Source organism: Dama dama, chromosome X (assembly GCF_033118175.1).
Source record: "Dama dama isolate Ldn47 chromosome X, ASM3311817v1, whole genome shotgun sequence".
Lineage (NCBI taxonomy): Eukaryota > Metazoa > Chordata > Mammalia > Artiodactyla > Cervidae > Dama > Dama dama.
This window is the reverse complement of record NC_083714.1, coordinates 129301805-129329670: the sequence shown is the minus strand read 5'-3', so window position 1 is coordinate 129329670 and position 27866 is coordinate 129301805. Positions and strand designations below refer to the sequence as shown.

The following is a 27866-nucleotide window of genomic DNA, read 5'->3' as shown; positions in this document are numbered from 1 at the left end:
CTACTTTCTGCTAACAGAAAGGAGAAAAACCCCAGCCCACTACAGGATAGTTTTTTTTCCCTCTAATAGAAAAGCAACTTATGAATTACTCTTGAAGTTTAGGATACTCCTGTTACAGTTAGAGAGCTGCCTGGAAGAAAAGTAAACTCATGTCAACTGTTAATAGCTTCAAAATTTTGGCATAGAGGCCCAGCTGTATAGTGGTCACAGGAGTGAATTCCTTTGGTTTGGTGCATATCCCCCAAATTTAAGTATTTTAATTTTATGAGCCCAGTGGATCTCTGTGGCATATTCTTTTGAGAGCTCATGGCTAGGAGTCTTTTTTTATCTTGACGACCAAATATGCTCCTACTAAATAATAAGAGGTCATAAAGTAATTCATTGAGTTCTTTTCCCCAGTTCCGAAGAGTCCTCAAGCAACATTGTGCTTTGTATCCTCTAAACATAGGTTTTAGGACTTAGGTTGTAGATGCCTTGGTAGGAGTTCTGCCTTTTGTCTTGGGTTGATAGAGCAGTCAAATTATACCATGCTTTTGGGATTGTTGGATGGAAGTAATATAAATGTCTGTATTTTAAGTGAAATAGCAGTAATTTAGTTACATGGAAGGCTTGTGAAAAATGTTTGCCATACGTTTCTGTGTTCATTTTTGTTCTTGAACCCCTTTCTGGATGACAGTGTAGCCGAAGTACTGAGAGCCTATAGGTTGTTACCAGTGTCTGTGTACCCACTTCTCTAACGATCTTTCAAGACCCATCTTGAAAGTGCTGGGAAGATTCTGTCCATAGTGCCCTCCTGTGGTCCTCTGGCTCAGCACCAGGCCTACATCCAGTCTACTAACATTCTCCCTCTTGGGCCCCAAGGAGATATCATGGCATGTAGGTTTAGCAGGCCCCCAAGACTGTGAGAAATCTGAACCAAAATGAGAGAATCCTGACATGGGTTTGAGTCCCTAATCCTAGGCATGAGAATTTGGAAATGAGACTTGCTCATGTCCTTTGGGTCTCTGAGTTTAATAGACAAACTTGCCATCAGTATAGTGGTATGTATCTTTAATTAAAATTAATAACAAGTAAATCTGTTTATTAGCTGATTTTAAACTTCATATAGTTTATTTTGCTAGTTCAGTTCAGTCGCTCAGTCATGTCCAACTCTTTGCGACCCCATGAACTGCAGCATGCCAGGCCTCCCTGTCCACCATCAACTCCTGGAGTTTACCCAAACTCATGTCCATTGAGTTGGTGATGCCATCTAACCATCTCATCCTCTGTTGTCCCCTTCTCCTCCTGCCTTCAGTCTTTCCCAACATCAGGGTCTTTTCAAATGAGTCATCTCTTCGCATCAGGTGGCCAAAGTATTGGAGTTTCAGCCTCAACATTAGTACTTCCAATGAACACCCAGGACTGATTTCCTTTAGGATGGACTGGTTGGAACTCCTTGCAGTCCAAGGGACTCTCAAGAGTCTTCTCCAACACCACAGTTCAAAAACATTAATTATTCTGCACTCAGCTTTCTTTATAGTCCAACTCTCACATCCATAGATGATTACTGGAAAAACATAGCCTTGACTAGACGGACCTTTGTTGGCAAAGTAATGTCTCTGCTTTTTAATATGCTGTCTAGGTTGGCCATAACTTTTCTTCCAAGGAGGAAGTGTCTTTTAATTTCATGGCTGCAGTCACCATCTGCAGTGATTTTAGAGCCCCAGAAAATAAAGTCAGCAACTGTTTCCACTGTTTCCGCATCTATTTGCCATGAAATGATGGGACCAGATGTCATGATCTTAGTTTTCTGAATGTTGAGCTTTAAGCCAACTTTTTCACTCTCCTCTTTCACTTTCATCACAAGGCTCTTTAGTTCTTCTTCACTTTCTGCTGTAAGGGTGGTTTTATCTGCATATCTGAGGTTATTGATATTTCTCCTGGCAATCTTGATTCCAGCTTGTGCTTCCTCTAGCCCAGCATTTCTCATGATGTACTCTGCATATAAGTTAAAAAAGCAGGGTGTTCTCAGGTTGTGGAGAGGGAGGTGGGAGGGGGGATCGGGATGGGGAATACATGTAATTCCATGGCTGATTCATGTCAATGTATGACAAAATCCACTACAATATTGTAAAGTAATTAGCCTCCAACTAATAAAAATATATGAAAAAAAAATAAAACAAAAAAAACAAAACAAAAAAAAAGCAGGGTGACAATATACAGCCTTGACGTACTCCTTTTCCTGTTTGGAACCAGTGTGTTGTTCCATGTCCAGTTCTAACTGTTGCTTCCTGACCTGCATACATGTTTCTCAAGAGGTAGGTCAGGTGGTCTGGTATTCCCATGTCTTTCAGAATTTTCCACAGTTTATTGTGATCCACACAGTCAAAGGCTCTGGCATAGTCAATAAAGCAGAAATAGATGTTTTCTGGAACTCTTTTGCTTTTTCAGTGATCCAGCGGATGTTGGCAATTTGATCTCTGGTTCTTCTGCCTTTCTAAAACCAGTTTGAACATCTGGAAGTTCATAGTTCACGTATTGCTGAAGCCTGACTTGGCGAATTTTGAGCATTACTTTACTAGCGTGTGAGATGAGTGCAATTGTGCGGTAGTTTGAGCATTCTTTGGCATTGCCTTTCCTTTGGATTGGAATGAAAACTGACCTTTTCCAGTCCTGTGGCCACTGCTGAGTTTTCCAAATTTGCTGACATATGAGTGCAGCACTTTCCCAGCATCATCTTTTAGGATTTGAAATAGCTCAACTGGAATTCCATCACCTGTACTAGCTTTGTTCGTAGTGATACTTCATAAGGCCCACTTGACTTCACATTCCAGGTTGTCTGGCTGTAGGTGAGTGTCAGTGATCACACCATCATGATTATCTGGGTCATGAAGATCTCCTTTGTACAGTTCTTCTGTGTATTCTTGCCACCTCTTCTTAATATCTTCTGCTTCTGTTAGGTCCATACCATTTCTGTCCTTTATTGAGCCCATCTTTGCATGAAATATTCCCTGGGTATCTCTAATTTTCTTGAAGAGATCTCTAGTCTTTCCTATTCTAAAATAAGCATATTCTAAAATAAGCATAATTCATATGATGGAAATTATTAGTACAGACTTGGAAAATATGGTTATCTTTTTGAGTGTTTTTTTTTTTTTTTTACTCAGAATAGTTTTGTTTCCATGTTTTTAACAAGTTTCTTATTTGAACTATGGAGTGTTATTATCTTTTTATTTTGTTGCATGTTGATTAAAAGTCAAAATCAGTTGTGTTTGAACTCAGTTTTTTAAGAAGAAACTGGGTGTACTTCCTGAGTTTTCTAAGAAGTCTGTATAAACTGTCACACAACATAGCTGGGTTCTCGGTTGGTAAGGAAGTAAAATGAAATTGTTTGAATACAGCTTCTACTGATGACCTGAAAAGTATGGGACATTAAAATTTGCATTTGCCTGAGAGACTGTGAGGCATAAGTTGCAAATTAAAAGACATCATATGAACCTGGCATCAATTAGGATAAAAAATAAAGTTTATTCCAGCAATCTGCTTAGCAGCCTTGTTAATGTCAAGGCTAATGAATGCTGCTGATGAATAAATTCCTGAAGAAGAAAGGACCCCAATCGGAGGTAAGCTCATGATGCCTTCAATTAGAGACCAGAAAAAGAAAGGGCAGAGAAATTCTATGCATTATGATGATAAATCCTTTAATTTGTGTTTCTTATAATGTTATTGGCTGCCTTCTTTTTCTGACTAGGGTCATAATATTTATGGTTTTGAACTGGAAGTGCTACTACAGAGAATTAATGTGTGCAAAGTTCCTTTCTGGTCCAAGATAGGTCGGCTGAAGCGATCCAACATGCCAAAGCTTGGGGTAATCATAATTTTCAAATCTTACTTCTCTGTTTTGGCTTCTGTATATTGAGTAGCTACCAGGTTGCACCTTGTGCTTCTTTGACTTGGAATCGGTTGCCTTATGATGGGACATTTTAACTTTGGCACTAAACCCCTTTTCCTTTGAATTCAGCATTTATTAGTAACCACTGGTAATTTTAAAATTTAGCTTTTAGAATCTACAGATAGCACATGCTTATTAACACCACTTGGGCATCCCTAAGAAACAGAGCTGTGGGGTTCAGGAAGGAGATGGGAAGGAAGAACGGGAGGGATCAGACACTGATTGGCCTGTGTGATTGTCCTCTCTGTGAGCAATTGCAGGTTTAGGGGTACATTCTCACAGAGGGGGCAGAGCTTGTTCAGGATCCTAGAGCTAGTAAAGGCAAGAACCAAAATTTTGAACCCAGGCCCCATCTGACTCTTGGATGGCTTGTTCCTTTTCATTCTGCCTGCTTGCTTGCTTGATAAAGGGGGGTTGTGGTGGGTTTTGGATGAAGCACCTTCATTTCCTAAACTCTGACACTGCTCTTTGCTTGAAGTCTTTACTTAAATCTTACCAGTGAAACAGAAGGCTGCTTCATCAGAGAACTTAGGAATCTGTACCTTTTATAATATTCTCCAGAGAATTCTGCTGCTGCAGATTGGAGTTGGAAGCTAGTGCTCTTGCTTCTTTTCCTGTTCATCTCTTTAAGACAATAGAGTCATTATTAACACATCATCCAGATGCTGGCGTTGCTTACCCCTTACCCGCTTCAGGGTTCTTTATATGGCATCTTCTCAGTGTGGTCTACCCTGACCACCCTATTTAAGATGTAGTTCCGGCAAATTCATTGTTCCTGTCACCATGTTCTATTTACCATATACTTATTACCTCCCAAAATTATATAATTTTTTTAATTGTATATTTCAAATGAGATCAGGTATCTTTTCTTCTTTGCTAACTGCTGTATCCCTTATATTCTGAGTGCCCGGAACAGTGTCAGATATATAGTCAATGTTCAAAAATATTTGAATGATGGCTGAATGAATGCATGAATGGAAGAATGAAAGTTTCATCATTGTAATTTTGGGTCTAGCCTCAAATCAAGTTAGAACGAAATGTCAGTGTCTGCTCTTCCATGGGATTTGCTTTTTGTCCTCCCCTGTAGGGCAGGAGTGGATTTGGTGAAAGAAATGCTACCTGTGGCCGAATGATCTGTGATGTGGAAATTTCGGCAAAGGAACTGATTCGGTGTAAAAGCTACCATTTATCTGAACTTGTTCAACAGATTTTAAAAACCGAAAGGATTGTAATCCCAATTGAAAATATACGAAACATGTACAGGTATGATCCTGGATGCTTCAGAATTTGTCTGTCTTGAATTTAGCTGAGATGCCAGAATCATCATAGGCTGGAGGAACAGGAGCATGTGGTGCTGTGGAGGGGAAAATTGTCTGTCTTCATGTCAGCATCACATCTCCATTCCTTTAGTGATGTGAATGATTTTGCCTTTTGAATTATTCTAATTTTATCATAATATCTCCCTCATTTAACACCATCTTGATGTTTCCTGAGAGCAGTTTGGAAATTGATGTGATATTTAGGTTTCCACCCTTAATTCATTAATTCAGAAATTAATGCAAATATTTTGGAAATATAAAATCTGAAAAGTCATTCAATTATCTGGAGATATTGCTGCTTATTTCTTTTTTCCAGCCTTGTTGAGGTCAAATTGACAAATAAAAATTGTATTTTATTTAAGGTATACAGCTTGATGTTTGATATACATTGTGAAAAAATCATTACAGTAAAGCTGATTAACACACTCATCACCTCACACAAGCACTAATTTTTTCTTTTCTTTTTTGTGGTGAGGACACTTAAGATTTCTTCCTCTTAGGAAGTTTCAAGTGTATAATACATTATTCAGTGTCACCATGTTGCTGTACATTAGATTTCTGGATCTTAATTCATTTTGCATAATGGAAACTTTTTGCTTGATTATTTCTTACATAAGGTTTCTCCTACCCCTATGGCCATTTTGCATTCTTTTCTGCCTGTTCCTCCTGAGTTCTCAAACTGCTTCTCTTTCTGACTGTGCTCCCTGCCTGGGTGATCTCATCGAGTTGCAGGAATTTCAGTACCACATGGGTGCTGATGCCTCCTCTAAGCATACCTTCACCTTGGATCTCTCCCCTGAATTCAGACTCATGTCTACCTCCCTGTTCCGCTTAGTGTCTGAGATGAACCTCCAACTCAGCCTGTTCCAAAACTGAGCTCCTGACTTTCTCTTCCTTGTTTCTCTTACTTTTCCAGTATCACTGGAAACCTCCAGAGTCATCCTCAGCCTGGAACCTCTGAGGCATCTATGATTCCTCTCTCTGACATCTTATGTTCCATGCATCAGGGAATCCTGTCAGCTCCATCTTCAAAGTATGTCTCTATCTGACCACTTCTTTTCTCTTCACTTGGTCCCACCCTGGTCCAAGCCACCATCCTCTTTCTCCTAGGTCACTGGTCTTATATTAGCCTCCTTACTCGACTCCTTGCTTTTGCCCTTGACTCCTTGTTGTCTGTTCTCAACCCAGGAATGAGAGTTCCTGTGCTGAAGTGAAGTTGGATATGGCACTGTACTTAGTCTCCCAGTGACTTTCTGTTTCATTCAGAGTAAAAACCAAAGCACTTATTTTGACTTACAAGGTCCTATACAGTGGGTCTCTCTGCCATTAACTCTGTCCTTATCTTCTGTTATTCTCCATCATTCTCTCTGTTGGAGCCATTGGTCTCCTTCTGGGTATTGGAACTGCGAGATTTATGCTCAGCCTAGGGCATACATTTTTTTTTAATTAAATTTTTTTTTTTTGAATGTGCTGTTCTGTTTGCCTGGAATGTTCTTCCCTCAGATTTACCCATCCAAAAGAATTACCCTCTCACCTCTTGTGGATCTTTATTCTCAGTGTACTCTTCCTTGGTTCCCTAACTAAAATTTCTCTCTGCTCTTGATATTCCTTTCTTAACTTTTCTTCTTAACACTTAGCCTTATTTAACATACCACATATTAAAAATTTAAGTTGTATTCTGTCTCCCCCATAAGGACAGGAATTTTTGTCTCTTTTGTTCACAGCCAGAATTTAGAACAATGTCTGGCACTGAGTGGGTATGTAATACATATTTAGTGGATGAAATGAATGAAAGGATTTAGGGTGTTTTCAGATTGTAGTTAACATATAGCTTTATCTTAGTGTGATTTTTTTTGTTTGTTTTAGAGAAGGGCATTGGGATCAATGGTATGAATGAATTCCTAATTTCATACTGACCTTATTTTAAATTGTTTCCAATGTGAGGTGCCATTGCTCTGAAATGCTTTATGAAATTCTGATTGTAATCATTGTTTCTTTTAATTACTTGATTCTGTTTCATTCTTACTTTTCTGTACAGTGACTCTTCTCATCTGTTGTACCTGTTGGAGCACACCTGGAAAGATGCCAGGTTCATTTTGCAGATCATGTGTGAGCTAAATGTTCTTCCATTAGCATTGCAGATCACTAACATCGCTGGGAACATTATGGTAAATTTAACTTAGAAAGGGGGAAAAAGCATTTCCTGTTGGATCCAGTGTTTTCTTGGGGTAGTTGTTATATGATAATGAGTCTAAATGCATGCTTATAAAATGAGTAACTTGTATTTTGAAAGCTGGGCTTCTTTTGTAAAATGAAGAACTGCTTGGGAGAAGGGGAGGAAAGCCAGGTGCAGTATGTTGAAATTTGGGTGAACATAAGGATTGTCTCTGACATCTGGATGTGTCTGATTTGTGGAATGGTCCATTTGAGAGTAAAGAAATAGCCCGAGTTGTGGGTATTTTAAGCTCTCTTTGTCTCCTTTTAACCGTAATGGTTAAAGAAGCTGCTGGAAATAATTTAGTACCCCCCGCCTTTTTTTTAAAGCAGCCCTTGATATGATGAGTGAATTTGAAAGAGGTGCTATGATTAAATTTATCAATTTGACGTTGCTTTTGTTTATTGTGATTTTGAGCTCAAGTTTTTTTTTTTTTAACAAAATTCTGCTTAATAGTCTAGGACGCTGATGGGTGGACGATCCGAGCGTAATGAGTTCTTGTTACTTCATGCATTTTATGAAAACAACTATATTGTGCCTGACAAGCAGACTTTCAGAAAGCCTCAGCAAAAACTGGTGGGTCCACAATTGTATAGTGTTTTGCTTTTTTATATCCTCCCTTTTTATTAACAAGATAGGTTTTTTTCTTTGGGCTGTGATAACATCTACTCCCCAGATAAGTAGAAACTGTATCCTATTTGCTCCATTGCTTTGGTATGGTCATTTCCTTCTCTACTATTCTCTATACAGATAAAAATTATTTGTGAAATATGAAATTCTTTGAGGGAGGCATTAGGCCTCTGATGAGTGACCATAGATGAAAAATGTTTTGCCGGGTTAGCACTACCAGTTGAACCTTTTATTTCCTTGAACCCCTAAGCCTTTATTTTTGTGTTGTGTGGTTGCATTTTTATATTCTAGTAGGATTAAGGTCACCACAGTCAGGTTTCTGAAGTAGCCTCCATCACACCAGAAGTAAAATTTAGCTTAGCTACTGTTTTATCAGCATGGATAGTAATCAATTTAGAATGGGAGTTTAATGTTAAAATGACTCTGGTTCTTTTGTTGTGCTTGTTTTATGTACATTATTAAAATTAGTAAAGGATTAACTTAGAGGAGTTTGACTTCTGCTGAGTATTAAATGTTTGCTAATTAAACTACTTGGAAAAGAATTTTCAGCATATGGACGTACTTATTTTAAGGTGTCCATATTAATAATGAGAATAATGGTAATATCTATATAAAATATTTTGTATTTTTATATCATGAATGTTAGAGTAATGAATATAAGAGAACTTTAGAATCTCAAATTTTACATAACATGAATAGTTGAATTTTTAGTGTCCATTGATTTAAAAATGTGAAGTTCTATTATTCAGAAATATTTTAAAGTAGAATTTGGATATTTATCAGCTCAGATAACAGTGTTTGTTTTGGTAAGTACCATGCTTGGCATTCATTTGGATTCATGAACATGTTATAGTAACTGTCTTTCCCCAGAGGACCATTAACTGGAAGTAAAGTATCTGTTAGAACTGTGTACTGCAATTGGAAAGGGGGAAATCATAAACCTTCTAAATTGGTTCATGAGTTGCTAGCTGGTGAAGTTATCTTCCATTTGATATTAGGGAGATGAAGATGAAGATATTGATGGAGATACCAATAAATACAAAAAAGGACGTAAGAAAGCAGCTTATTCTGGAGGCTTGGTCTTGGATCCCAAAGTTGGTAAGGCTGGGCAGCGGATGGCTTTGTCCCTGATGTGAAGGGACTTCTTAATGCAGAGTCAGCTTGAGAAAACTAAAAGACCTGAGTTGTGTTTTGTACGTTAGCAAATAGGTTTCATAATGACCTTACTTATTTTCTTACGTTCATGTGAAAATCTTGTTTGCCAGTCTTTTAACATGGTATTAATGTGAATCTTTTTTTTTTTGCTGTATTCCAAGGAAGTTTTATTTATGGACATTGAAATTTAAATTTTGTGTCATTTTCACATGTCATTGAAATAGTCTTTGTACATTTTTTTTCCCCGACCATTTAAAGATATAAAAACTCTGCTTAGCTCATGAGTGGTACAAAAAGAGATAGGCTGAATTGATCTTTGCCAACCTCCGGCCCAATATATAGCTATTTGTCAGGACTTCCCTGGCAGACCAGTGGTTGAGAATTTGCCCTCCAAGGCAGGAGACACGGTTACCATCCCTGGTCCAGCGATAAGAAAAATACCACACTGGGATTTAAGGAATAATAGTACCAGGCACAGAGTAAGCTGTTGGTATATGCTTGCTGTTGTTGTTATTGTCTTAACTGTGGACATTTTCTTCTATTCAGTTTCTTCTGAAGGTGAAGATAACTCTTTGTAAATGTCCTAGAGAAATACAGTAGCTTTCTGTTTACCCTTTGCTAGTAAAAAGGGTGGGTCGTTCCACTACTGACATTTATGTATACATCTCTTGTCTGATCTTAGCAGTTTGTATACAGGTAAACAGGCTGCCTGTTTTATTCTTTGAAGGTGTGATTGTAAAAAAAAAAATGTATAACCACTCGCTGGTAGAGATCACTAAATATTTGAGGAGTAGCAGGGGAAGATAGGTGGAAAGGAATGCGTTCTTGAAGGAGAATTGATAGGATCTAGTAAATGAAAATAAAAATAAAGTAATTGATATGAGGGGGAGTGTTTGCCCATAATAATGGAGTACTTTTGGGGGACTGTTGAGGTTTCAATGCCAGACAGGATCTCTTCTTTCTTTGTCTTTGGTTACCTGATGTTTTCACTTTGATATATATTTACAGGTGATAATCGACCCCTTTTCTCCTTTTGTCTGCCTCACAGCTCTGGATAATATATGGAGTCATAATATAGTACTTCTAATATGGTGTTTTGCCAAAGACTTTTTGTAACATGGGCCTTTTTTCCTTGCAGGTTTTTATGATAAGTTCATTTTGCTGCTGGACTTCAACAGTTTGTATCCTTCCATCATTCAGGAATTCAACATTTGTTTTACAACAGTGCAAAGAGTTGCTTCAGAGGCACAGAGATTTGCAGAGGTTTGTATTCAACTGGAAACTCTTGAAATTGAAATTAAAAATAGTGCTTAAAGGGGGAAGATAAGCAAAGGGCTTGGTGTTCTAGCTTTTCCTTCTAAAAGGTAACATATCCTTTCTTCGTGGTCAGAAGGGGGAGTGTTGGGTAGGAGGAGACTCAGACTGGTTCCCTGTCTTTTATCTAATAACTTTATTGAGATGTAACTCACAGACTTTGTAATTTACCTATCTAAAGTGTGCAATTTAATGGCTTTTAGTTTATTCCCAGAGTTTGCTAACTGCACTATAATCACTTTTAGGACATTTTCATTTTCCCCAAAGATACCCTCTTCCTTTTAGCCCGTACCTCCCTCAATCCCTTCTAGATCTAGGCAACCACTAATCTTTCCACCTCTATAGATTTGTGTTTTTTGTACATTTCCTGCATATAGAATCATATGTGACCTTTTGTGTCTGGCTTATTTCACTTAGCATGCTGTTCTCGAGATTCATTTGTGTTGTAGTATGTATTAGTCCTTCATTCCTTTTTATTGCTGAATATTCCATTGTAGCGATACATGTCACATTTTGTTTGTTTTAGAATCTCTTGTCAATTTACGCAAAAATACCTGCTGGGATTTTGATGGGGATTATATTGAATCTGTAGATCCCTTTGGGGAATATTGCTATCTTAGTAATGTTAAATCTTCCAATTCATGAAAATCGAGTCTTTCCATTTATTTATGTCCTTAATGTCTTTCAAAGATGTTTTCTAGTTTTAAGTGTACAAGTCTTGCACTTTTATTAAATTTATTCCTAAATATTTCATTCTTTTTGGTGCAGTTGCAAATGGAATGTTTTCTTAATTTCATTTTTGGTTTGTCCATTGCTAGTGTAGAGAAATAGAACTGAGTTTTGTATATTGATCTTGTATCCTGCAACTTTGCTTAGCTCATTTATTAGTTGTGGTAATAATAGTTTGTGGATTCCTTAGGATTTTCTATAGACAGTATCATCTTGTCTGTGAATAGAGAAAGTTTGATTTCTTCCTTTTCAATCTGGATGCCTTATGTTTCCTTTTTTTGATTAACTGCCCTGGCCAGAACCTCCAGTACAGTTGAATAGAAGTGGCAAGAGCAGACACCCTTTTCTTGTTCCTGATATTAGGGGAAAACATCTAGTCTTTCACTATTAAATATTATGTTACTTGAAAGTTTCCCACAGCTGGCCTTTATCAGTATGAGAAAGTTCCATTCTAACACTAGTTTGTTGAGTGTTTTTTCTTTTTTAATCATGAAATAGTGTTGGGTTTTCTTAACTATCTTTTCTGCATCTATTAAGATGATAAGTATATGGTTTTTGTTCTTTATTCTTTTAATATGGTATGCTATATTGATTGTTGAACCAACTTTTGTTCCTGAGATAAATCTCATTGGTGTATAATCCTTTTTGTATATGGCTAGATTTGATGTGCTAGTATTTGTTGAGTTTTTTCCTGTATTCATAAAGGCTGTTGGTGTATAGTTGTATATGTCTTTGTCTGGTTTTGGTATTAGGGCAATATTGGCCTCATAGAATGCATTGGGAAGAGTTCCCTTCTCTTTGGTTTTTGGGGAGAGTTCCTGTGGGATTTGTTTTAATACTTTAATTTTTGCCAGTGAAGTTATCTGGTCTTAGACTTCTCTTTTTTAAACTTCTAACTCAGTCTCTTGTTATAGGTCTGTTCAGATTTTCTATTTCTCTTTTGGTCACTTTGGGTAGTTTTCTGTCTTTTCTAGGAATTTGTCCATTTTGTATAGGTTATCTGATTTGTTGGCATAAAATTGTTCCTATTGTTCCCTTTTAATCACTGTAATTCTTTAAGGTCAGTAATGATGGTCCCCTCCTTTTATTCTTGATTTTAGTGATTTGAGTCATCTTTTTTTTCTGAAGAAAAGGTTTTTTTACTGAAGAAAAAACTTCAGTATAGCTAGAAGTTTATCAATTTTGTTAATCTTTTCAAACAAGCAACCTTGGTTTCCTTGAGTTTTCTCTATTGCTTTTTTGTTCTGTTTCTGTGCTAATCTTTATTACCTCCTTTTTTCTGGTTTCTTTGATTTACTTTGCCCTTTTTCTAGTTTCTTATGATAGAAGGTGACGTTATTGATTTGAGATCTCTTTTAATTTAGATATTTGCAACTATAAATTTCTCTATAAGCAGTGCTTTAGCTTCATCCCTTAAGTTGTGATATGTTTCACTTGCCTTTTTATAGTCAATCCCCTCTTCCATCAGTCAGTAATTGATCTGACTTTTTTTTTTCTTTTTTTTTCATTTATTTTTATTAGTTGGAGGCTAATTACTTTACAGTATTGTAGTGGTTTTTGTCTCACCATAGCTTAATTTTGCCTGTTCGAGAATTTCAGATTAATGGAGTGATATAGTATGCACTCTTTTGTATCTGGCTTTTTTGTTCAGTGTAATTTTCTTGAGATTCCTCTGTGTTGTTGCATTATTGCTATTCTTTCCTTTTTACTGTTGAGATGTATTTCATACTTATCTGTTCCCCTGAGATCAGCATGTGGATTATTTTCAGTTTGGGGCTGTTATTAATAAAGCTGCCGTGAACATTCTTCTACAATTCTTTTTGTGGATATGTGCTTTCACTTTTGGGGATACCTAAAGAGTGAATTTGCTGGGTTGCGTTGGACAGTGTATGTTTTACTTGAAAGGAAACTGTTAGATTGTTTTCCTAAGTCGTTGTACCATTTTATACTCTTACCAGTCATGTATGTGAATTTTTCCCTTTTCCTGTAACACTTGTTATTTTCAGGCTTTTAAATTTTGGCCATGAAAGCATTTATTAACGATTCTACTCATTAAACATCTTTTTCAAAAGGATCCTTTTGAATTATATCACATGAGTTTTAATCTAACTAGTAGTCATACAGTCAACAGTTTTATGTATGGCTTGATAACTTAATGTGTGGTTCTTCATTTATAAAGCTTATACAATTGACTGTCAGTAGGGAATTTGATTAGATTTGGTTCTCTAGCAGTAAAAGATGAAAATTGACGTTATCTCTGTATGTTGTTTTTCTCTGCTTCTTTGTGCAAGGGGCAGAAGATGTCTTTGCTCTCTAGCTCCTGAATTTACAAGTCTTTTGGTTCCAGCTTGGGGGCTCTTTTTCAGTCCTAATTCCATATTCCTGGAAGAGAGAATCTTAGAGGCTTGCCTAGGTTGGTGAACACGCCTGTCCATCATCTGTGACCGCAGGAGCGTGTTCACACAGTACAAATGTGTCTGCTGAGGATAGGTTTTTCTATGGGATTGGAGGATAATTTTACAGGGTAGGTATTGAGTAGACATCCCTGAGAGGTAGTGACTATGTTTGGTTAATAATATTCTTTGGACTGTGTCCTGTCTGTGTCAGTATTAGGATAGTTATCATTATGCAGCTCCTTCTTTTCCCCCCTCCCCCCACCACCATTTTGTTATTTGAGCTTTCCAGTTTAGATTCTGGATATGAAATTACACTTCAGAGTTGAAAGAGGTCATCTAAGAAATACTATACACGTAGCAGTTTATGGGTTCTGTATCATTTTCCTGGGCAATATTGTATTTGGTTTTCAGAACAGCTAGTGCCACACAGCTCGTGCTGGCAGAGCCAGGCATTGATTGTAACTTGCCTGACTTCAGATCCTTTCAGTTTACTTTCTATTGGACCTCCATGGTTGCTGTAAATAAATTGGAATGTGTACCAAGATCTCTAATAGGTTTGCTGTCATCATCTGCTATTAGAAAACAATAGGTCCCTGTTACTATTGTGAGATTGTTCATTTGAAGTTATTGATCTTTATAAAATCAGATACTTTGTAAAAACTGGGTTATCAAATGGCATTGACTTGACATACTTTAAGCCAAGAGGTTTATTTTTAACTTTGAACCTTTGAAAGGGCAAATGTGCCTGGTTTTTCTTTGTATCCTGTTAATATTCAATAGAATTAATGGAGCCTTGAGAAAAATGGTCTGATGCTTCCCTTGCCTTTTCTTCCTGTAAATTTTAATGGAAGACTGCTGGTTGCTTTCTTAAAATGTTGCTATTGTACCAATTGCAAAGCAGTTGATAGATAAAAGGTACTGCATAAATACTAAGGAATATATATGTGTTAATTTTTAGAAATGTCGTGGCCTATTTAAATATGGGCTCCAGATTCCTAAAATAGATTTGCTGATTTAGTATTTAGTTTTTTATTTTTCAGTCTAAAACACCTAAAGTAATTGCTGTGATTCCCCATAGTTTAACAGAGTTTTGTAGCATTTTGTTTGGTAGTGCACTGGTCTTAAAAATAGTAATTTAATGGCTTTATTTAAAAAATAATACCCCCAAACATGTTGCTCCCCAATCTTTGTTGAAGGGGGAAAAGGAGCATGTGTAAAAATTCATCCCTTTAAACGATGCCTACATTTTGTCAAGAACTAGATCGGGAAGGTACTGGAATGATAGGCTGAGAGAACTGACTGAAAAGAGGGCAGCAATGACCTGCTTTGCAGCCCTCTCAGCATTGTTGACCTTTATACTTAGACAAGCAACTAGCTTTACAAGATGTGGGGTTAAGTTCCCACAAGGTATGATTTTGGGAATTCATTTCACAAAAGTTTGATTTATCTGAAGTTTTTGTCTTGTGTTCATCAGGATGGAGAACAAGAGCAGATCCCCGAGCTGCCAGATCCAAGCTTGGAAATGGGCATTTTGCCCAGAGAGATCCGAAAACTGGTAGAGCGGAGAAGACACGTGAAACAGCTAATGAAACAGCAAGATTTAAATCCAGACCTTTATCTTCAGGTAAAGCTTTCCACTCAGCAACCTCTGAGTGATAGTCTCACCTTTGAAAATTTGATTATCTAGGAGTGATTTAAACATCATGCTGTGGACAGATGTATGTGCTTACTTTAAGTTGGTGGGTAGGAAACCATTCAGAAACATCTGATGCCTCAAAATACAAGGCGCCTCTGTCTGCAAAGATGTATCTGAGCAAGTGCCTTCTGACCTTCTGGGAGCTTTGGAATCTGTGTTTACTTGCTTCTAGGAGGTCGGGGAAATGTGGCTCTGGGAGGATGGGTTGACTGTATTCAGAGTTTTTTTCTCCAGGGACTTTGAGGGTTTCTTATTGGTAGTTAGAAAACATCTAATGTAATGCTTATGCATCTGCAAATACTGTTGTCTGTCTTTTGTCCTTGTGTGGCCTGCAGTATGACATTCGACAGAAGGCTTTGAAGCTCACGGCAAACAGCATGTATGGCTGCCTGGGATTCTCCTACAGCAGATTTTACGCCAAACCCCTGGCTGCTTTGGTGACATACAAAGGAAGGGAGGTAAATGGTATAACATTGCCATATCTAAAATGAAAGTATTTTATTTTTTTAATTTATTTATATTAGTTGGAGGCTAATTACTTTACAATATTGTAGTGGTTTTTACCATACACTGACATGAATCAGCCATGGATTTACATGTGTTCCCCATCCTGAACCCCCCTCCCACCTCCCTCCCCATCCCATCCCTCTGGGTCATCCCAGTGCACCAGTTCCGAGCACTTGTCTTATGCATCCAACCTGGACTGGCGATCTGTTTCACACTTGATAATATACATATTTTGATGCTATTCTCTCAGATCATCCCACCCTGGCCTTCTCCTATAGAGTCCAAAAGTCTGTTCTATACATCTATGTCTCTTTTTCTGTCTCACATATAGGGTTATCATTACCATCTTTCTAAATTCCATATATATGCATTAGTATACTGTATTGGTGTTTATCTTTATGGCTTACTTCACTCTGTATAATGGACTCCAGTTTCATCCATCTCATTAGAATGGATTCAAATGTATTCTTTTTAACAGCTGAGTAATATTCCATTGTGTATATGTACCACAGCTTTCTTATCCATTCGTCTGCTGATGGGCATCTAGATTGCTTCCATGTCCTGGCTGTTAATAAACAGTGCTGCGATGAACATTGGGGTACACGTGTCTCTTTCAGATCTGGTTTCCTTGGTGTGTATGCCCAGAAGTGGGATTGCTGGGTCATATGGCAGTTCTATTTCCAGTTTTTTAAGGAATCTCCACACTGTTCTCCATAGGGGCTGTACTAGTTTGCATTCCCACCAACAGTGTAAGAGGGTTCCCTTTTCTCCACACCCTCTCCAGCATTTATTGCTTGTAGACTTTTGGATAGCAGCCATCCTGACTGGCGTGTAATGGTACCTCATTGAGGTTTTGATTTGCATTTCTCTGATAATGAGTGATGTTGAGCATCTTTTCATGTGTTTGTTAGCCATCTGTATGTCTTCTTTGGAGAAATGTCTGTTTAGATCTTTGGCCCATTTTTTGATTGGGTCATTTATTTTTCTGGAATTGAGCTGCAGGAGTTGCTTGTATATTTTTGAGATTAATCCTTTGTCTGTTGCTTCGTTTGCTATTATTTTCTCCCATTTTGAAGGCTGTCTTTTCACCTTGATTATAGTTTCCTTTGTTGTGCAAGAAAGCTTTTAAGTTTAATTAGATCCCATTTGTTTATTTTTGCTTTTATTTCCAATATTCTGGGAGGTGGGTCATAGAGGATCCTGCTGTGATTCATGTCGGAGATTGTTTTGCCTATGTTCTCCTCTAGGAGTTTTATAGTTTCTGTTCTTACATTAAGATCTTTAATCCATTTTGAGTTTATTTTTGTGTATGGTGTTAGAAAGTGTTCTGGTTTCATTCTTTTACAAGTGGTTGACCAGTTTTCCCAGCACCACTTGTTAAAGAGGTTGTCTTTTTTCCATTGTATATTCTTGCCTCCTTTGTTGAAGATAAGGTGTCCATAGGTTCGTGGATTTATCTCTGGGCTTTCTATTCTGTTCCATTAATCTATTTTTCTGTCTTTGTGCCAGTACCATACTGTCTTGATGACTGTGGCTTTGTAATATAGTCTGAAGTCAGGCAGGTTGATTCCTCCAGTTCCATTCTTCTTTCTCAAGATTACTTTGGCTATTCAAGGTTTTTTTGTTATTCCACACAAATTGTGAAATTATTTGTTCTAGTTCTGTGAAGAATACTGTTGGTAGCTTGATAGGGATTGCATTGAATCTATAGATTGCTTTGGGTAGTATACTCATTTACACAATATTGATTCTTCCAATCCATGAACACAGTATATTTCTCCATCTACTTGTGTCCTCTTTGATTTCTTTCATCAGTGTTTTATAGTTTTCTATATATAGATCTTTTGTTTCTTTAGGTAGATATACTCCTAAGTATTTTATTCTTTTTGTTGCAATGGTGAATGGTATTGTTCCCTTAATTTCTCTTTCTGTTTTCTCATTGTTAGTGTATAGGAATGCAAGGGATTTCTGTGTGTTAATTTTATATCCTGCAACTTTACTATATTTATTGATTAGCTCTAGTAATTTTCTGGTAGAGTCTTTAGGGTTTTCTATGTAGAGGATCATGTCATCTGCAAACAGTGAGAGTTTTACTTCTTTTCCAATCTGCATTCCTTTTATTTCTTTTTCTGCTCTGATTGCTGTGGCCAACACTTCCAAAACTATGTTGAATAGTAGTGGTGAGAGTGGGCACCCTTGTCTTGTTCCTGACTTTAGGGGAAATGCTTTCAATTTTTCACCATTGAGGATAATGTTTGCTGTGGGTTTGTCATATATAGCTTTTATTATGTTGAGGTATGTTCCCTCTATTCCTGCTTTCTGGAGAGTTTTAATCATAAATGGTTGTTGAATTTTGTCAAAGGCTTTCTCTGCATCTATTGAGATAATCATATGGTTTTTATCTTTCAATTTGTTAATATGGTATATTACATTGATTGATTTGCAGATATTAAAGAATCCTTGCATTCCTGGGATAAAGCCCACTTGGTCATGATGTATGATCTTTTTAATATGTTGTTGGATTCTGTTTGCTAGAATTTTGTTAAGGATTTTTACATCTATGTTCATTAATGATATTGGCCTGTAGTTTTCTTTTTTGTGGCATCTTTGTCTGGTTTTGGTATTAGGGTGATGGTGGCCTCATAGAATGAGTTTGGAAGTTTACCTTCTTCTGCAATTTTCTGGAAGAGTTTGAGTAAGATAGGTGTTAGCTCTTCTAAATTTTTGGTAGAATTAGTCTGTGAAGCCATCTGGTCCTGGGCTTTTGTTTACTGGAAGATTTCTGATTACAGTTTCGAGTTCTGTGCTTGTGATGGGTCTGTTAAGATCTTCTATTTCTTCCTGGTTCAGTTTTGGAAAGTTATACTTTTCTAAGAATTTGTCCATTTCTTCCAAGTTGTCCATTTTATTGGCATATAGGAATGAAAGTATTTTAAACTATACATATTATGGAGTCGGAGAGCCAAAAAGTATACTGCCTTGTAATATAGCTTCAAATATCCCTTTCTTAGGACAAATTTGAGAGAGATATGCTTTTAAGTAAGGATTCATTCATTAATCCATTTTGTGTGTGTGTGTAATTATTGAGCATCTTCTGTATGCCAGGGATTGTTTGAGGTACCAGGTATAGAGTGTTGAGCAAGATGTAAAAAGTCCCCGCGTTGTGAGGCTCATATCTACCTAGAGCAGGGGGTGTGGAAAAGGCTTGGGGTGGAGAGAAGGTCATTTGGGAAATCAGACTTTAAATAAGTGAATAAGCAAATATAAAAAAAATAAGAGAATATGATAGAAGTAATGCTATGCAGATAATTAAAACAGAATGGTAGGTTGAACACTGTTAAGGTGGCTGGCTGGCTTAGCTTGGTCAAGGAAGGGTTCTTTAGAAGGTAACATGAATGAGGCCTGTGACATAAGGAAGCTAGTTTTCTTATGGATATATTAGGTTGGAGTGTGAGGGAAAGGAAGAAGTCAAGGAGGATGCCTCCATTTTTGTCTTTTAGCTGGTTAGCTAGTGAAACCATTTATTAAGAAGGGGAAATCTGGGAGAGAAGTTCTGTCTTGGATATGTTACCTTTGAGGATTGTAATATATCTGTAGGCATTTTGAGTAGGCAGCTGGATGTACAAATTCTTAATTGCATGAACATTATCAGAACCAGAATTACAGATTTAGAGTAACTGATTTTAGAAAGATGGGCTACATACCAAACAGATTGGAGGTGCTATCCTTTTGTAAACACTAAAAGCTTCATCTGCTTTAGGACCATGTGTGTGGATTTTCCTTAGTTTGTAAGAGAATAGTTACATTAGATATTAAATTCCATTTAGCTCTAGTAAAATACTGATTTCTGTCAGTGGATTTAAGACTACTTGGTCTTAAGGAGGTAGTGGTTATAGGCAGAATACTCATGCTGGGGACCTGGAGTAGGAATCCTCTATAGAGTAGAGGTTGGCTCATTACAGCTTATGGGCCATCTGTTTTTATAAATAAAGTTTTATTGGCACATAGTCATACTCATTCATTGAAGTATTATCTGTAGGTACGTTTGTAGTACAGTGGAAGAGTTGAGTAGTCAAGATGGAAATTTGAATGACCTGCAAAGCCTAAAATATTTACTGTCTATTTAAAAAAAAAAAGCTGACCCCTGTTTAGAATCTAGATTCAGTTTAGTTCGGTTCAGTTGCTCAGTTGTGTCTGACTCTTTGCGACCCCATGAACTGCAGGACGCCAGGCCTCCCTGTCCATCACGAACTGTCGGAGTCTACCCCAACCCATGTCCACTGTGTCAGTGATGTGATGCCATCCAGCCATCTCATCCTCTGTTGTCCCCTTCTCCTGTCCTCAATCTTTCCCAGCATCAGGGTCTTTTCAAATGAGTCAGCTCTTTGCATCAGGTGGCCAAAGTATTGGAGTTTCAGCTTCAGCATCAGTCTTTCCAGTGAACACCCAGGACTGATCTTCTTTAGGATGGACTTGTTGGCTCACCTTGCAGTTCAAGGTACTCTCAAGAGTCTTCTCCAACACCACAGTTCAAAAACATTAATTATTCTGCACTCAGCTTTCTTTGTAGTCCAACTCTCACATCCATACATGACCATTGGAAAAACCATAGCCTTGACTAGATGGACCTTTGTTGGCAAAGTAATGTCTCTGCTTTTCCATATGCTATCTAGGCTGGTCATAACTTTCCTTCCAAGGAGTGAGCGTCTTTTAATTTCATGGCTGCAATCACCATCTGCAGTGATTTTGGAGCCCCCCAAAAATAAAGTCAGCCACTGTTTCCCCATCTATTTTTGCCATGAAATGATGGGACCAGATGCCATGATCTTAGTTTTCTGAATGTTAAGCTTTAAGCCAACTTTTTCACTCTCCTCTTTCACTTTCATCAAGAGACTCTTTAGTTCCTCTTCACTTTCTGCCATAAGGGTGGTGTCATCTGCATATCTGAGGTCATTGATATTTCTCCTGGCAGTCTTGATTCCAGCTTGTGCTTCCTCCAGCCCAGCGTTTTTCATGATGTACTCTGCATATAAGTTAAATAAGCAGGATGACAATATACAGCCTTGATGTACTCCTTTCTTTTCCTATTTGGAACCAGTCTGTTGTTCCATGTCCAGTTCTGACTGTTGCTTTCTGACCTGCATACAGGTTTCTCAAGAGGCAGGTCAGGTGGTCTGGTATTCCCATGTCTTTCAGAATTCTCCACAGTTTATTGTGATCCACACAGTCCAAGGCTTTGGCATAGTCATTAAAGCAGAAATAGATGTTTTTCTGAAACTTTCTTGCTTTTTTGATGATCCAATGGATGTTGGCAATTTGATTTCTGGTTCCTCTGCCTTTTCTAAAACCAGTTTGAACATCTGGAAGTTCACGGTTCATGTATTGCTGATGCCTGGCTTGGAGAATTTTGAGCATTACTTTACTAGCGTGTGAGATGAGTACAATTGTGTGGTAGTTTAAGCATTCTTTGGCATTGCCTTTTTTTGGGATTGGAATGAAAACTGACCTTTTCCAGTCCTGTGGCTACTGCTGAGTTTTCCAAATTTGCTGACATATTGAGTGCAACACTTTCCCAGCATCATCTTTTAGGATTTGAAATAGCTCAACTGGAATTCTATCACCTGCACTAGCTTTGTTCGTAGTGATATTTCCTGAGGCCTGCTTGACTTCACATTCCATGATGTCTGGCTCTAGGTGAGAGTGAGTGATCACACCATCGTGATTATCTGGGTCGTGAAGAATCTAGACTAGACATATGTAATAGCACTTTGAGATGATGAAAACGTTCTCCATCTGCAGTATTGAGTGTAGTAGCTGCTGGCCACAAGTGCCTTGTGAGTGCTTGATAGCTGGCTACTGTCAGCCAGCTGAGGAAGTAGAGTTTGAGTTTTATATAGTTATAATTAAAATTAACCTTAAATATACATATGTGGCTAGTGAACTGCTGTATTGGACGGTGTCGATCTCGCTGGCATGAAATGAACAGGACGTTGAGAGCTGCTCTTCTGTTTGATCCCAATCTCAAAGACTCTTCTGAGGGCACAGTGAGGGAGGGCAAGACATGTATTGGACACCAGCATAACGTGAGACACTTTCAGATGCATTCTTCAGTAAGACCCCATAAGAATCAATTGATAGAGGTAATAGTGTTCCCATTTTGCTGATAAGAAAGCTAATAAACTCAGAGGTGAAGTGTAACAATTGACTTATTTGAATGGGAATCCAGATCTTCCTGACTTGAAAGCTCTTGCTGCATGAAGGTTGTGTGCTTGCTCTGTCTCAGGATGGCTTTCCTGACTGCTGCTTTGTATTCTACCTCTTATTTGTAGAAGAACGCGTTTTTCAATACTTATCTCAAGACACAAGCCTTTTTTCCTTGAGAAGATATAGGTGTTTTAGGGGCTTATAGAAATGAAGGAAGGATGTCTTCCATTTTCTTAGGCTAAGTTTACTTTAAAATTATTTAAATTTTATTTCTTTGGATGTATCCAGTGGCTTCTGATAGAATACCATCTTATTTTTGTATTAGGAAATGCACTCACTATGCCCCAACTGGGTGATAATACATGGGTTGACTATTGAGATTGGATCAAGGTTACTCTTAAGTTTCTCACGAGAGGCAATAGTTGACAATTTACTCCCTTGGAGAGTGCCTCTTGCTGTTGGGAAATCCCTGTTGTTACATTTTCTGCATTGGCTCAGAAATCCACAAGCTTAAAAGGGCACTGTTGATAATGATAAGCCCCAAATTTGTCCAATGATCTCCCCCACTCCCCTAATCCATTGTACTTTAAGGGCAGTATTTTTGTTTAGCTCAATTTTTAATAGGGAATTGAAACTCAATTTTTATTTTTCTGTTATATAAAATGGAGCAGTAACAAATCTTACTAAATATTTTGTTTAAAAAAACTCTACTATCCCCACTAAAAAAAGAATTTTAGACAAATCTAGAAATAATCATGTGTGGTTTAAATTCTTGGTTTCTGCTTTCCCCTTGTCTCTTTCCCCTTTGCTTTTTCCCACAAATAAAAAAATACAGCAACTGTGGGAAATGGGCCTTTAAAGTAATGTGAGGTTAATGAGAAATAATAATTACACAGTTGCTTCCTGGAAATCTTATTTGAGAAGATTCAAAGCCACATACAGAAATTATTTCCTATAATAAAATTGATTGTATTGGTGATAATTATTAGCACTGGCGGATGGAAGTATTTTATGTGATAATCTGTCTTTAGGTTTACTGTTATTTTCCATATGTTAGGTCTTTGTGAATTAAATAATCTTTTGATTATGAAGAAGTAGGAGGAATGAAGTGTAAAAAGAGAGTCAGTTTGCTGAATTTTGGAATATTTCTGTGACTTATCAACCTTGTTTTTGTACTAAGAGTAGACCCAGTAATATAGTAACCTGAAAATCCTAGAAGTTGATTGCTTTTAAAATCCTTGTAGGATAAATTAGATTAAGGTTCAAGTAGAAATTAATGAGAAGGAAACCTAGTAGTATGTCACCTGAAAAGATTGTAACATTTAGCATTTGAATATGGATTAATACACAGTCTGGGGAGGCCTTAAGCCCCCCTCCCCCATTTTATTTTTAAGTCTGTATTTTGTGTGTGCTCAGTTTGTTGGAATCATGCAGGTTTGGCTCCGGTGACCTAATAATTTCTGTAATCAAATGTATTATGGCTGTTAGAGTACTCAGAGTAATTACTAATTGTACTTTTAAAAACAGGTTTATAATAAAAATGCTAATAGTTATGTCAAATGGACATCAATATTGTCTTTTCCCAGGTGTGATCTTTCACACTTAAACTCTTCTGTGATTTTTAATTGCTCGGTGGTAGAAGAATTAGTTAATGGTTAAGGAATTGTGTGAGGGACCTCATAGTGTGCAGGTTATTTAAAAATAATGAACTCAGTGTTTCCAGAGAAGTAATACAGAAAGCTAGTTGATAGATATTCAGAAGTGAATCTACATAAATACCATCTATATTTGTGTTTGTTCTCAGTGTATTTGTAGAGACATAAAAAAGATACTGGGTAAGTTGATAGCACTAAGTGGACGTGTATTTTAAACCACAGAGAAAACAGACTAGGTAGTCAAGTGACTGTTGTAGTAATTGAAATGATTGTTCACTAGATGGCGATAGACACCCTGAGATCATTAATCAATTAAGGCTTTATATTGTGAACAATAGTAAAGGCCATTTAGTGACACAAATCTGTCCAGATTTTTCACTTTTATTAATTTGGAACTATTAAAGGACCAAAGGATTGTAATAGTGTTATTTAGTGTTTAAAATAATGATGGTTTTTGAATAATAAGTTTTGTTGATAAGATCAATCATTTAATGTATCATAGCAAGCTAATTCTTCCATCAAAGAGCAAAATTCACACTTGTGGCCATGGGGTTACAATACGTAACTCTCTTGGTCACAGTATTAGGCTAATCTAAAGAGAATTGAAATGATTTTGATGTGTAATTTTGCCTCTTTGAATTTGTTGGGGTTTTTTTTGAGGGATTTTTAACTTACTCTGTACTTATAAACATGCTTATTGCATAATTCTTAGTGTAATGGTAATATTTGTCTTTATGGAATAATTAGTACTTATTGGTGTTGGTATTGTTTTATTTCTGCACTCTGTTATTTCTGTGCCCTTGAGAAAATGATTTTTGGTCTGGATTTCTGATTGCATTTTAAAGTGAATGTGTGCTCTAATGTTTGGGTATAGAGCCCGTGCGTTTTCATTTTCTCACCCAGTAGGCTAAAATGAGTCTTTGCCAGCCTGCTTGCCAACCAGTTGTAGACTGCCTAGCTTTTAGTTGTGTTTGGAGCTGAAATTTGGGCATTTGAAAAATGTGTCCAAATCATTGCAGGAAAACACTGCAGTCTGGGCAAGCCTTCCTGGGAGTCTCTTGGCCATGTGCTAGTGCCTGTCAAGAGCCCTTCAAAATGGCCCTGGGATAGAGGGCTGGCTGTAGCCTTTGTTGATGTCAGTGGCAAAAGAGAATGAGTGAATAGGCAGAATCTTATAATTAAGTGCTGACAGAGACTTTGTGATTTATCTGCAAATAAGCAAAAATTTCATGTTTCCAATTTCTTTTCTTTAAAAAGCCTAGTTTTAACAAACTAAATGCAATAAAATATTGTAGAGACAACTGAAGACCCTTTCCTCCGTACCCTCTCTCATTTCTTTCTTCTTTTGAGGTACCTGCTCTCTCAGGTTAGTTGTGCCCTTTTTGCCCAGGGTTTTTTGTTTTCACAATAGATCATGTGTACCTATATATGTGGTGCCCTAGAAGTTTTTACCATTTATGTGTCATGCTATACATGTGCTTTTGCAGTTTGCCAAAAACAGTAGGAGAAAGTACCTATTCTGTATACTAGTTTTTAAGCTGGTCTGTGTTGGTACAGTTTCAGACTTGGTTTATTTGTGTTACTTATTGTGTAATATTTCAGTGAATAAATATAGCACAGGACATTTTTTATTTTCCAGTTGTCCATGTTTTTGGGTTTAATTCTTTGCTACTGCAAATAGTGCTATAGTAGACAGTGCCACCTGTGCAAGAGTTTCTCTAGGGTATTACTAGGAGTGGAGTTTGCACGGCCACAAGCAGTATATGATATTTTATTAGTGGGAGCAGTCATTTAATTTATCATGGCAAGCTAATTCTTTCAAAAAGTTAAATTCATCATATTTATGGCCATGGGGCTATGATATATGACTTCTTCAGTCACAGAATTAGAGGTTAATTTAAAAATTGTTGTTTTGTTGTTTAGTTGCTAAGTTGTGTTCAACTCTTTGCAACAAAATGGACTGTAGCCCCCCAGGCTCCTCTGTCCATGGGATTTTCCAGGCAAGAATACTGGAGTGGGTTGCCATTTCCTTCTCCAGGGGATCTTCCTCACCCAGGGCTTGAACCCCCATCTCCTACACTGGCCAGCAGATTCTTTACACTTGACCACCAGGGAAGCCCGGTTTAAAAATAGTTGGGAATAATTTTGCTATTCAGTTTTACTTTTTTGACTTTGTTATTTTTCTGTTGAGGGATCTTAGACTTCTTATGTACTTGTAAACATACTTGTTGCATAATCCTTAGTGTTCCACATCATTGCCACCACTGGTTATTATCAGAATTAAAATTATTGCCAGGCTCATGAGTGTGAAGTGATATCTCATTGTGATTTTAATTTACGTTTCCTCAGTATTAAGGCGAGCATCCTTTCATGTGTTTAACTCTCCAGTTTTCTTTTTTCAGTGTGATTTGCTTGTGCATGTATGTCTTGTTTCACTGAATTGTATGTCTCTAAGTATTCTTAGGTCAAAAGCTAATTCTTGTTTGGTCATTTTTGTTACAAATACCTTTTAGTCTGTGATTTATTCTTTAACTGTATTTGTTGTCTTTTCTTGTGCAGAACTTTTAAAAACTTATTGTCACATATTTGATTTTTCCGCCCTTGTACACTGTTTGTTTTTTCTTATGAGATCTTTCCCTCCTCCAATGACAGAGACATTCTGTCTTATCTTCTTCTAAAATTTGCAGGCTTTGGCTTTTCTTGTTTAGATGTTAAATCCTTCGTGGAATTTTTTTAGGGATTGTGTACAGAAGAGGTCTAACTGTATTTGTCTTCTTTGCTTCCTGTGGAGTTATTGAACCTGTTCTTCTATTCTAGGGATTGATAACCTATAAATCACGGGTTCACTCCTGTCTGCTGCCTATTTTGTGTAAAGAAAATTTTATTGGGCCACAGCCACACCCACTTGTTATGGCTGCAGTTGTGCTCTGTTAGGATGGCAGAACTGATTAGTGCCCAGAGAGACTGAATGACCTATAAAGCCTAAAATATGTACTTTCTGGGCCTTTACAGAAAAAGTTTGTGGACCTCTGATGTATTAATAAAGGAGAGTCATGTGTAATGTTGAAAGTTTGTTTGGGTTTTTCTGTGAATGAATTTTTTGGCCAACTCAATAGAAAAGTCACTCTCATTTCTAACAGTAGCAGTCATAGTAGGTTAAAGAGGAGGAAAGTACACTACAAGTAGTAAGAAGGAAGGAAAATAATCTTTTGGACATCTATAAAACCTGGATTTTGAGGTTTCACTTGTTTATATTGTCATATGAGAACTTTTCATAGAAGCAGAAGGAATGTCTGTGACTCCTCAAGTTGTATGTGACATTTTGTGTGCCTGCATATGTGTGCTTTTCAGGGGGAAAGGGTGCATAGCATTTATGAGAGTCTCACAGGACACTGTGATGCAGAAATACTAAAGAACTGCTGAGTCTTGTATTTCATTTCTGCCCTCTACTATATGTTGAGAGGACACTTTAGTCTTAAAAATATATGTTTTTGTCACATGGCAGTATGAAGAATTTTCTTGCCAGACCAGACTGGTGGAAACTGTGTGGGTGGTAGGAGGGAAGAGTTCTAATTCTGTCTCCAGAATTTTAATAGCCACCATTAAGACTACTTTTAACTTCAGCTGACCTACTAACATTTTGATTTTTTTTAGTATAAGAAGATAATTTCTCTTAAGGCTGAAAATGAAGGTTTAATATATTTTGGCAGAATATATTTAATGTTAAGAAAAGTAATATCCCTTTTTCAGTGATCACAGATCACTTACCACTTTGAAGTTGTTTACATTGTACAATTCTAAGCCGGAAAAACTTTTAATTCCCTTTTTATTGTTGTAATTCAGGGATGTTTGGGTTCTAAATTCTTTGCAGTTCTTCATACTGTTCTATCTTGTTAATTCACATCTACTAATTCAGAATTGGTGGTAATTCAGTTGGAATGAGTTGAAACTCTTCATAGTACAAATTAATGGTAATTGTATTATTTATTTATTTATTTATTTTTTTAATGGTAATTTTAGAGCTAAGGTTCTTTTTATATAATTTTAACTTCTATAGAAACACCTGTTCAGTCAAGCAAGAGGCATCCTAACTGCAGATTATTTATATTGATGAA

At 37.1% G+C, this 27866-nt stretch overlaps 1 protein-coding gene and 1 non-coding gene across 4 annotated transcripts in view; both read left to right on the top strand.

Annotated features, from left to right (window-relative positions):
* Positions 1–27866, top strand: part of POLA1 (DNA polymerase alpha 1, catalytic subunit) — a 285949-nt gene that overhangs the window by 31508 nt on the left and 226575 nt on the right. For 2 of the 3 annotated variants that reach the window (XM_061135836.1, XM_061135838.1), the window contains exons 19-26: positions 3731–3847; positions 5019–5194; positions 7289–7418; positions 7922–8041; positions 9094–9193; positions 10389–10513; positions 15164–15313; positions 15721–15843. In XM_061135836.1, the coding sequence (XP_060991819.1) occupies positions 3731–3847; positions 5019–5194; positions 7289–7418; positions 7922–8041; positions 9094–9193; positions 10389–10513; positions 15164–15313; positions 15721–15843 (1041 nt within the window). The remainder of the gene's footprint in view (positions 1–3730; positions 3848–5018; positions 5195–7288; positions 7419–7921; positions 8042–9093; positions 9194–10388; positions 10514–15163; positions 15314–15720; positions 15844–27866) is intronic. The other variant, XM_061135837.1, reaches the window with a different exon arrangement.
* LOC133053329 (small Cajal body-specific RNA 24) lies at positions 9776–9905 on the top strand. Its single transcript, XR_009692245.1, has one exon. It is a non-coding gene; the product is annotated as a small Cajal body-specific RNA 24 (non-coding RNA).